We start from the raw sequence: 11,547 nt of genomic DNA on the forward strand, positions 1-11,547 counted from the left end.
CAGAACTAGGTACAAAAGGAAGTTAAATTACCTTGGGAATTATTCTGCCAACATCCCAGGATCTCTCTGGAATAGTTTCCAACTCCTCAGAGACTTAAAACAGCAGCAAAGTCCCTCATCACGTGTCCCCAGCTGTGCTGCTGCTTCAGTGCCAGGGCTCACAGAGGTGACTCAGAGGAATGTGCAATAAAGTCATTGGGCTTTTGGTAACAATCTCAGTAACTGCCCAGCCCCAGAGCAGCAGTTTCACTGTTGCCTTAAGAACCAAAAACCCAGAACAAATGCTCCTGCACCCAATGCTTACTGTGCTCATAACCCTGACATGGCTGGAGCTTTGCTCCTCTCAGCACAACAGGTTCCTCCCCATTCTTCCTTGACCTTTTTAAACATGCCAGAGGAAAAACAAATATTTGCTACCCTCATTAAAGAGCTGCTCCCTGGCAGTACTTCCCCTGTAGCATCATCAGCCTTGTAAGATGCTATGTAAGAAATTAGTTTTGAGCCCTTGAGCTCCTGAACATTAACTGTTGGGGTTTTTTTTTTTGCTTTACCTGTGTATGAGCACCAAAAGTCTGTAAAAATCACAGACCATTGCTGAGAAGAAAGGATAGAAGGACTTTTGGGAGCACTGAAATGGGTGTGTTGTGCTTTTGAGAGCTGCAGGTCTTGTCTCATGTTGCCAGAGCTTCACACCTGCAAGGGGTGACGTGACAGAGGAGTCCCCATGGGATCCCCTCCTTTGCCTGACAGGGAAATCCCTTTGCTCCAGCACCACAGAGCTGGGCAGGTAGGACTGACTCTGCTTTGCATCTTCCCCAGGAGGAAACAATTGCTTTGGAAATGATGTGGAGGGTCAAATGGTTTTGCACAGTGTTACTGTTTGTTAGGAAGTTGACCCCAGCCCTTTTTTTAGGTGGATTTTTTAAAACTAAGGGAAAAATCACTCATTTATTCTGACCACTGGCACCATCTTCTTCCAGCAGCAGAGTTATAAGAACTTGTCTTTTTATCTTCAGTTTTACCACCACAACCCCGAGGAGCATTCCAGAAGTTTTCTGTTGTGTTGTGCTTTCAGAGGGAACAATTTTGGACATGCCAGGAAGAGCAAGTGGCAGAAGAGCTGTTGCAAGGTGCTGGGAATGTGCTTTGGGGAGGCAGGTAATTGATGGTACATGGCAAACCAGTAATATAAATATTAAGTCCCTAAGATTAATGGTTTTATATTCCAAACATCTCACTGAGGAGGTCCTTGGTGCTCAGGCACTGACACCAGTGCTGGCTCTGCTCCAGGGAGTGTTACACAGATGCAGAAGGCTTTTTAAAGTCATAAAGGCTCAAAAGAACTTGGGCAGCTTGGATTCCTCTAGCCACAGGACCGAAATGTCCATTGGACATCACATTGCCTAAGCTGATGGATTTTCAGCAGATATTCAGCTTTTATTAAAGAAACAAGACCTGGGATACCTGACTTTCACCTCTCAGGTGGGAAATGGGAATTTATGACAATGAAACAGTGAAGTTAGACAGAGCTTTACACCCCACATCTCAAAACGAATCCCAAAAACATGGTTTAATCTTGGAAGATCCAAGTGGATGTGGGCAGCACAAGCCACACACTCCAGCTTGGGAGTCTTGATTCTTAGTCAGCCTTTGGATATGTCAACAGAGGGGCTTGGGCCTATGTGTGCTGGGCTTTTTATCCTCTCTTTTGCATATTTATGGGACAAACAGCCAGAGCAATTTGCATTGGTCTTTTTCACCTGCTGGGAGCCAGGCTGCAGATTTGGAGAGAAGGGTGAGAGTGATGGCACCTGAACTTTGTCCCCAGCTAAGGTGCCAACTCATCCCCCAGCCCCAGTGCACACCTCCTGTCACTCCTGAGAGTCGATGTCCCCATGTCTGTCCCTTCCAATCTGTACCTGGGTTGTACCCTCTGTAAATTGGCCAGACTTTCCTACCTCGTTTGGGCATTATGAGGCAGAGTTCCACAGGATGCTTTGCAGCCCTGTGATGAAAGGTGCTATAAAACTGCAAAGTTTTACTTCAGAAGATGTAACTAGATCACCACTGCATCATCACCTATATTAAACAGACAATTTTTAATACGAGAATTTATAGAGCTCAATGTATGGTATTCATAGGTGAATAATGGAGACCCTCAAAAGAGTTTTTGTTTCAATCGTATCTGTATTCTGGAAGAGTGATGAAAAACCTTTAAACTTAATAAAAGAGCGCAGCCATCCTCTTTTCCTCTATGACGTTGGAATCTAAAAGCAGTTTACAAAGCAGTACACAGAATCTCACAGATTTCCTAGGGGGAGGGCTCAGCAGTTTCTAAGCCACAGTTAAAATTGCAGCAGATCACCTGCACAGCAGCACCTGGTGGTTCCCACCTGGTGTTCCCACTCACACTCGGTTTTGCTCCTCTGGCATGGGCTGTAGATACTGCCCTGCCCCAAAGTGGTGCAGGGGAACTGGGGGCACCCTCAGCGAGCAGGGCAGGCCTGGGCACTGAACATGCCCTGTGCTCTGTCACCCTCCAATGCCACCATCACCCAAGAGCTGCAGCCACACAGAAACACCAAGTCTGCTGCAAGCAAAGCACATTTATTGGCTTCAGGGAAATTGCTGCTCACAAGAATCCAAAGCTTTTAAAAGCAGAGGCAAAGCCCTGAGGGGTCTGTGGGGGTTTTCCAGCACCTGCAACTGTGCATGGCAAGGCCTTGGGATCAGGAACCTGCTTGGCTTCTCTTGGGTTGCTTGTCTGGAATTGTCTCATCCTCACGTTTGTCACCTGAGTTATTTTTTCTTGGGTTTGTCACTTGAGTTTTTATCATTTTTTAGGTTTGTCACTTGGAGGTTTCTTCCCTTTGGACAGCCAGGCACCACTTGCTGCACCAGCTGAGCCCAGGGCAGAAGTCAGGCCAGCTTTGGCACCAACAGAAAGACCTGCAGCTCCTGCAAAGACAAATCGAGATGTGAACTCCCTGGAACAGCACGGGGGACACAACACGTGTCAGCCCAGTCTGTCACCTGCCACCAGCACAAGATGAATCAGAGTTTATAACAAACTCACCCACTGCCTTGCCAGCCCTTCCCTGTGCAGGGGGAGAGGGAGCAGGGATGGCAACACTGCCCACTGGAATCCCTTTCTGGAGGACAGCAAATTCCAGGGCACTCAGCAGGTACCCACACCCCAACTGCACACCCACCACCACTACAGCCCCTCCTGCAATGCACTTCTGCTTTCGCAGCACCTATCGCTCCTACAGCTCTTCAGGGGTGTAGGAGTGATACAGGAGGAGGTGCCCAAGCTTCTGGGGCTTCCCAGTGCCTACCAGGCTGCCTGGCAGAGACCTTGGGGTCAGGCATCTGCTTGGCTTCTCTTGGGAAGTCACAAAGAATTACAGAATTAACTGGGCCGGAAAAGACCTTTGAGATCAAGTCCAGCCTATGACCTAACACCCCCCCATCAACTTAACCATGGCACTGAGTGCCACGTCCAGTGTCTTTTTAAACACATCCAGGGATGGTGACTCCACCACCTCCATGGGCAGACAATTCTAGTGCCCAGTCAGTCTTTCAGTGAAGAATTTTTTCCTGATGTCTCACCCAAACTTCCCCTGCATTTTACCTGGATTATCCACATCCTTGGGACCACCATCAGGACTATTGTCAGGACCACTGTCAGGACCACTGTCAGGACCATTGTCAGGACCATCTCCAGGACAATCCCCATCCTTGGGCTTGTCACCATGATTTGGGTCATCCCAGGATTTCTCATCTGAATTTGTCTCCTTCTTGGGCTCATCACCAGGAGCTGTGTGCTCCCCAGATTTCAAATATACAATTATCGCCTTCTTGGGTTCCTCCTCTGGAGTTGGCTTCCTCTTGGACATCTTGGCAGAGTCTCCTGCACCAAGTGACAGCAGGATAGGTGTCAGCCCAATTTTGGCACCAAGAGAGAAACCTGCAGCTCGAGGCTGGTGCTGCCTCTCCCTCACAGCAGCACCCTGAGTCTCTTGGGCCCCAGCACTCGCAGCCCCCAGCCTGGCAGTGACCCCGAGTGCCAGACCTTTACCTGCTCGGGCAACTGCTCCAGTGGCAGCTCCTTTGCCTCTGTGTCTCACAGCTAAGAGGGAAAAAGGCAGGAAGGCAGGAGAGAAAAGAGAAAGAGGAAAAGGAAAACGAAGAGGAAGAGGACAGGGAAAATGGAAGAGGGAAGGAAGCAGCGCTGCCCGCGTTGCCCACCTGCCACCAGCGTTGCTCACCTGCCCACGGTGCCCGGTTGACTGGAATGGTCCCACGGTATTCAGTGGACTGGAACGGTCCCGCGGTGCCCGGTGGACTGGAATGGTTCTGCGGTGCCCGATGGTCTGGAAAGGTCCCGCGGTGCCCGGTGGACTGGAATGGTTCTGCGGTGCCCGGTGGTCTGCAATGGTCCCGATGCTCGCCCCGGGGCCGCCCCGTCCCAGGAACGCCCGGGCCGGAGGCAGAGGGCTGAGCGCAACTCTTCATCCGGGCGGTCAGATACAGCAAGGGGGACACGGGACAGAAGTGGGGGTCCCAGCCGCGGTACCAGGGGCGTTCCAGAGTGTGGGGTCACGGCAGACAATTGCAAGGGTCCTGTTGTATACCGAAGAGTCACGGCACGGCAGCCAAACCAGAGCCCTGTGTGGCTGTCGAAGCTTAACCCCAGCAGCCCCAAGCACCTCGCAGCTGCTTGCTCATCACCTCCACCCCCCACCGGGACCGGGGACAGAATGGAACGGTAAAAACTAGAAAACTTATGGGTTGAAATAAACAGTTTAATAGGGAAAGCAAAAAGCCGTGCACGCAAGCAAAGCAAACCCGGGAATTTCATCCCTGCTTCCCGTGGGCAGGGAGGGGTTCAGCTCCTCCAGGAGAGCGGGACTCCTGCAGACGGGACAGACGCGAGAAGAGAAACTCCATCATTCCAAATGTCCCCTCCTTTGTCCATTCCTGTTATGTCACACGGCCTGGGATATCCCATTGGTTCTCTTGGGGTCACCTGTCCCTCCCACGTCTCCTCCCAACCTCCCACACACTCCCAAATCCCTCCCCAGCATGGCTGTGTGAGTGCTTGCAAATGCCTCGGCTCTAGGCAAACTCAACGCGAAAAAAATCTCTGTATCATCAACCTCGTGTTTGGCACAAAACGAAAACACAGCCACAGAGCAGCCCCTGGGAGGAAAATTACCCCTGTCCCAGCCCAAAGCAGCACAACGACCAAGAGCTGTGAGGAGTCCTGAGGAGGAGAAATCAGCTCAGGGGTCCCCAGCTGGCCCTGCCTAAGCATAGGGTCCCCACCATTCCCCTAACAAGGGGGAGCACCCCACGGAGGAGCAGGTCCCCCAGATCTCACCTCCCTGCTGCCATCAGGTGTCCCCATGCCCAGGGTAGTGCAGGCAGCAGGGCCACACGGGCACCCCTGGACCTGGACCCTGCTCCCATGACCACCCCAGGCCCTGGACATGGGCACTGCCCTGGGAGGCCAAAGCTCAGGGTGCTGGGGAAATACTGTGCTGCCTTGTTTACCAACACTGCTGCAGAATGTGTGTATGTGAGGTAAATAATAGAGAGAATTCAGGAACTGAAACTCAGCTGAGTGTGGGGAGAGCCCTGAGGTCACACATGGGGCACAGTACAGATCACAGAGCATTTTGTCACCGGCACAAGGTGATACAAACACGGTTTATAACAGAGCCCTCAATGTCTGGATGGGAGCCAGTGGCCACAATGAAGCCAGAGGTTGTGCAGGGGCTGTGGAGAGCACCTCCTGCCCACCCCCCGTCCCATCCTCAGCCTGTGCCCAGTGCAGCCCAGGCAGAGGCACTGCCCACATGGCTCCTGTGCCTGCAGCCACCCCACTGCTCCTCGTGCTTGGAGCAATGGCCAGCCCATGTGTGCCTCGGACCCAGAGCCCCTCAGTGGCTGGAAGATGCTCATGCTGGTGTTTTGGAGGGAGTCTGCCCATTGTGGGTGATGGGATGCTCCAGGATGTAGCCAAAGCTCAGTGGTTTGGGCTAAGAGGGCTGCACACCAAGGGTCTCCCCAGTCTGTGCCAGGGAGTTGGCCTGCAGTGAGCTCTGCTCCCTGAGCACACCCAGCCCCTTTCTGCTCTCCCTTTCCACCTCTGACCACTGCTGCCAGTGGACACAGGATTTCTTGCCACAGAGCAGTCACCCCCCTGCACAGTCCTCAGCCCTGACTCCTACCTCAGCAGTCCCTGGCGCTTCCCACCACATTGGGGATTTATCCCTTTGCTAATTTTCAGTTGGGTTCAGACCACTGAAGGGTTCAAGGGCTGATTTGGCTCTACAGGAAGCCCAGGGTACAACTCAGTGTTCCCCCACCCCCAGCAAAGCCCAACTCTCCACCCTCCCCACTCACCAATTCGGAGACTGAATCCAAAATACTTGAAATTCATGGAGAAGTTGATGGTCTCACCTCTTGCCAGTGCTGCAGGGAGGGCAGAGGAACTTTATTGTACTTGCTGTGACCCACATGTCCCCCTGCCACCAGCACCAGAATCGGCCTCCCCAAAAGCACTCAGGGACCAGAGCAGGGAGCGAGGGCTGGGGGTGCAGGGACAGGGACACAGCCATGCAAATCTGTTAAAGGGGCAGCTGCTGGTCAGTGGGGGCATTCTAGTCCATGCTGTGGGAAGAAATGAAGCAGGCTGTTCGGAAGGAAGGAAATCGCCTTCTGTTCACTGGCCATAGTAATCAGGCTTTCTTCTTGTGGTCACCAAGGCATTGGCTGCAGCCTGTGGGGCTGACCCTTTGTTTCCCCCCTATAAAGACAGGAGAGTCATGTCCCAGAAGCATCGAGACTGCCTGCTGATGGACAAGCACAAGGCAGGCACGGCCAAAAATGTGCCTCCAGCAAGGGTCTCCCCAGTGTGTGCCAGAGAGTTGGCTTGCAGGGAGCTCTGCTCCATGAGAACACCCAACTCCTTTCTGCTCTCACATTCTACATCTGACCAGTGCTGCCAGTGGACTCAGGAGTTCTTGCCACAGAGCAGTCACCTCCCTGCACAGCCCCTGATCCAATGCCAGACTCTCACCTACAAGTGCAGGTCTAATCATGATTCCAACGAGGAATGCAGCAACAAGTAGAAGAATGTCTAAGAAGGAAAATGACAGATGAGCAGGAGTTGGGCACTAAAGCTCCTCCTGGCTGGAGCCCTGAGTCCTGTGCCAGGCAGGGCAGGGGTCCTAGCCCCAACCCCTACCCCAGCACATCCTGGCTATTCACACCACATTGGGATTGAGCCCTTCCCCACATTTTGAGCACATTCAGGGCAGTGATGGGTTCAAGGGCTGCTTTGGCTTCAGAGTGAGCCCAGGCTACAACCTGGTGTTCCCAGCCAGCACAGCCCAGCCCCCCGGCCCTCCCCACTCACCAACTTCAAAAGAGAAGGAAAAAGATCCCTTGCTTATTTTCATGGCTATCTTCTCTTTGCATAGTGCTGCTCCAGGAAAGATAGAGAAGCTTTTAGGGTCCCCTCTGTGACCCACATCTCCCCCTGCCACCGCCCAGGGCTTGGTGGTTGCTCCACTGATACAGCGAGGGGAGCAGCCCCCCGTTACTGTCCCCCCACCTCAGAGAAAGGCTGCTGTCCCCAAACACCCACTGTGGGAGCACCCAGAATTGAAGCCGAGTGCTGCTCATCTCATGCCAAAGTCTCACTTATAAGTAGAAGTCCCATGATGAGTCCCAGAAGGAATGCAATCACGAGGAGCTGAAAGCCTAAGATGGAAAATGACAAATGGCCAGGTGTGCAGGCCATAAAGCTCCTCTCAGCTGCAGCCCCGTGCCCTGTGCCAGGCAGGGCAGGTTCCCGCTGGCAGCAGCCGCTCTCCCAGCCCCGCCCTCCTTCAGCCCTGCAGACACCCGGGAGGAGAGGGGAGAAGGGGCAAACCCCAGGGTCACTGTGCCTCCCCATCTGTCCTCATGCATATCCTGTGTCCCTCACCCCACGAGTCACCCAACTTACCCATGGTAGAGGGAGCGAGAGCTGCGATGTGTCTGCTCTAATCCCGGTGCCTTGAGAAGAAAGAACGAGATGTTTTTCCATGGGCGACTGGTGGGGTCAGCGGTCTTTGCCAACTTGTAGCATCACACCAACCACCCCTCTCCCACCCAGGAGATCCTGGCCATGCCATAAAAGCAGAGACCCCTCAGCCCCCGCCCAGGCTCCTGCCCAGCCCATGGCTCTCCCATGTGTAAACAAAGGAGGCAGGGACTCAGACCTGCAGGGATACTGAGAGATTTATTGGGAGATAGGAGCTGGTTTTATACCCTTCTTCAAGACCCACTATTTCCTTGTAAGTTTTTTTCACTATGTAACCTATCAAACATTGCCACATCAGCAACGCTCTTAAAGCTTTATTATCATCCTTCTATGGGATGATCTCGTGCTGTTCAGGTGTCTGGAAGATTCCGGCAGGCTCCTCTCCTTAGGGCGTTCACCAAGTGGCATTTCCTCCCAAGGTCAGGGGAGACAAGCTTCTCTGTGCTGCCATGGCATTCTGCAGGCACATCCCACAGTCTGTAACTCAGTGCTAGCTTACCTCTCTCCACTGGTGCAGGGAGGGGAGCAGCCCCCCGTCACTGTCCCTCCTACCCAGAGAAAGGCTGCTGTCCCCAAACACCCACTGTGGGAGCACAGCACCCCACACCACCAACCTGTCCTGTGTGTGCTGTGCTCTGAGGGTCAAAGTGCTGCAGGAAAGATCCCAAAAGGGAATGTCAGGACAGGTAATTTCCCTGAAATTGCTCAGTCACTGAGTTTCAGTTTCATTTCCATCAACTCTTGATGTTGCTGTCTCTGCTGGAGCAGGGCTGGGGCTCCCCCATCTCCAGGACATTGGACCTTGGGGATGTCCCTGCAGGGATCCTGTGGCTTTCCACTGTGGGGAACTGCAAGGAAATCTTTTAAATATAGATTATCTGGAACGAAGTTAAGTTAATCGAGACAACAGTGTATCTGAAAACAGTTTATTGATAAAGAAAAAAGCAAACACAACAAGATACAAAAAAGTGCTAGAAAAGTTGGAGAAGCAGAAAGGAAAATGGAAAAGGAGTGGGGGGAGACTGAGAGAGAGGAAGCCAGAGGCAAAAAGCGGGAGTGAGCAGCAGCAGATCGGGCAGCGCCGTCGGTGCTCACAGGACGCGGGATGCGCTGCGGTCCCGGCCGGACACGCGGGGAGTGAGCGGGAGCCGGGGCAGGAGCTGTGGGAGCCGGGACAGGGCACGGCGGGGATCGGGCGGCACGGCGGGCTGGGACGGAGGCGGGCGGGGTGGGACACAGGCGGCTGAGGCAGGAACACACGGACGGAGCGGCAGGGCGGCGGGCAGGGACACGGGCAGGCGGGACAGACGCCAGGGGGAGAGGGAACCCGGCAGAGGAGAAGAGCCAAAAGGCAGGCTGGAGCCAGGGCAAAAAGCGGGCTGGGGTCATGGGGCCAGGGCAAAGAAGCATAGATATTCGGCAGGCTGGAGCCAAAGTAAAAACGCCAGGCTCAGAGGCCCCAAAATTGAAAAAGCCCCAGAGCTTGTGGTGCAAGCCATTCCCGCTTTTGTCTCTGCAGGGATCCTGTTGCTTTCCACCGTGGGAAACTGCGAGGAAATCTTTTAAAAATAGATGATCTGGAAGGATGTCAACCGAGACAACAGTGTATCTGAAAACAGTTTATTGATAAAGAAAAAAGCAAACACAACAAGATACAAAAAAGTGCTAGAAAAGTTGGAGAAGCAGAAAGGAAAATGGAAAAGGAAGTTGAGCAGGAACCTGAGTCAGGACACACAACAATCACCACTATACAGATATGCTGGCACTGTTCATTTATTGTTTAACATGATTTTATAAGTAAAATTAATCTAAACCAGTTACAGTGAAGTTGTGGGAAGGATTTCCCCTTCCATCACCTGCTGTTTGGAGATGAATCAGCATGCTTGGAAGGAAGGAATCTTGCTTTTCCTCCCTTGTGGAACAGAGGAAGTTGTTTCTGTGGTCTGCATGCTATTGGGTGCTGCTCAGAGGGCAGAGTCAGGCCATTTTTCCCCCCCCTGTAAAGACACAGAAGTGTGAAGTTCCAGGATTATCGATGACACTGTCTGCTGATGGACAAGCACAAGGCAGGGACAGCCAAGGACTTCTCCTGGGTTGTAGAGGCAAGAGTCTCCATGGACTGTGCCAGGGAGTTGGTCTAGCAGTGAGCTCTGCTCTCTGAGCACATCCAGCCCCTTTCTGCTCTGGGTTGTAGAGGCAACAGTCTCCATGGACTGTGCCAGGGAGTTGGTCTAGCAGTGAGCTCTGCTCCCTGAGCACATCCAGCCCCTTTCTGCTTTCACTTTCTAACTCTGACCACTGCTGCCAATGGACACAGGATTTCTTGCCACAGAGCAGTCACCTCCCTGCACAGCCTCCTTCCCTGTCACCAGCAGCACCACAAGAGAACCCAAAGGATGCTTATCCTGTGCCAGACTCTCACCTATAACTGTAATTCCTGAGATAACTGCAATGAATCCAACCACCTTTATAATTTCAAGGATGACTGGAACTGGAACTAAGAAGGAAAATGACAGCTGGGCAGGAGAGTTGGTAGTAAAGAGTAAAGCCCCCCTTAGGTGGATCCCAGCCCACCGTGCCAAGCAGGGCAGGTTCCCGCTGGCTGCAGCCGCTCTCCCAGAGCCTCCCTCCTTCAGCCCTGCAGACACCCGGGAGGAGACGGGAGAAGGGGCGAACCCCAGGGTCTCTGTGCCCCCCCCGGGCTGTCCCACTGCAGATCCCGCACCCACCACCCCACGAACCCCCAACTCACGCATGATCGGCTGTGCAGAGCTAGAGCTGCGATGAGTCTGCTCTAATCCCAGTCCCTTGGGAAGCAAAAACGAGATTTTTTTTGCATAGGCGGCAGGTGGGGTCAGCGGGGCTTTGCTGCCCTGCACGGTCGCCCCCAGCCCCCCCTCTCCCACCCAGCTGGACACCCCTGCCCCTTAAAAACAGAGACCCCCCCCATTCCCTGCCCAAGCTCCTGCCCGGCCCAGGGCTCGGGGGCTGCTCTGAGTGGTGGTGGCCCGCTGAGGGGAGCAGCCCCCCATGACTGTCCCCCCCTCAGAGAAAGGCTGCTGTCCCCAAACACGCACCGTGGGACCGCGGCTCCCCTCGCCACCAGCCTCTGTTGTGTCTGTTGTGCTCGGAGGGAGGAAGGGAAACGGCCGAATATATCCCGACAGGGAGGGGAGGGGTGGATGGTGATATTCCAGAATTTTCTGAAACCGCTCGTTCAGTTTCACTTTCGGGTTAACTCTTGATGTGGCTGTCTCTGCTAGAGCGGCGCTGGAGCTCTCCCGTGCTCGGGTTCCCACCCTGGGCTGTCCCCTCAGGAGCCCTTTCGGCCCGAAGGGCTCGGGCGGGAGCTGAGGGGGAAGGCCGCGCCGGGCTGGGGCGGCTCAGGCCTGTGCCAGGACTCCTGCGGCTTCACGGGGCGCTTCCCCGGCAGCTTTGGGATCCAT

At 53.8% G+C, this 11,547-nt stretch overlaps 1 protein-coding gene and 2 long non-coding RNA genes across 3 annotated transcripts; all 3 read right to left on the reverse strand.

Moving 5' to 3' along the window:
* Positions 1-3,072: 3,072 nt before the first annotated feature.
* On the reverse strand, positions 3,073-4,999 carry LOC121342719. The gene is made up of 3 exons (XM_041417314.1): positions 4,272-4,999; positions 3,635-3,913; positions 3,073-3,152 (listed from the first exon to the last, which is right to left on the reverse strand). Exons 1-3 carry the CDS (start codon positions 4,516-4,518, stop codon positions 3,073-3,075), a joined length of 606 nt encoding a protein of 201 aa, XP_041273248.1. The 5' UTR covers positions 4,519-4,999.
* A 1,660-nt stretch (positions 5,000-6,659) lies between these two features.
* LOC121342905 lies at positions 6,660-8,749 on the reverse strand. The gene is made up of 5 exons (XR_005953617.1): positions 8,716-8,749; positions 8,024-8,073; positions 7,717-7,776; positions 7,430-7,495; positions 6,660-6,817 (listed from the first exon to the last, which is right to left on the reverse strand). It is a non-coding gene; the product is annotated as an uncharacterized LOC121342905 (long non-coding RNA).
* A 1,755-nt stretch (positions 8,750-10,504) lies between these two features.
* LOC121342903 lies at positions 10,505-11,547 on the reverse strand. The gene is made up of 3 exons (XR_005953615.1): positions 11,179-11,547; positions 10,854-10,908; positions 10,505-10,598 (listed from the first exon to the last, which is right to left on the reverse strand). It is a non-coding gene; the product is annotated as an uncharacterized LOC121342903 (long non-coding RNA).

Source organism: Onychostruthus taczanowskii, unplaced genomic scaffold (genome assembly GCF_017590055.1).
Source record: "Onychostruthus taczanowskii isolate IOZ18803 unplaced genomic scaffold, ASM1759005v1 scaffold56, whole genome shotgun sequence".
NCBI classification, from domain to species: Eukaryota; Metazoa; Chordata; class Aves; order Passeriformes; family Passeridae; genus Onychostruthus; species Onychostruthus taczanowskii.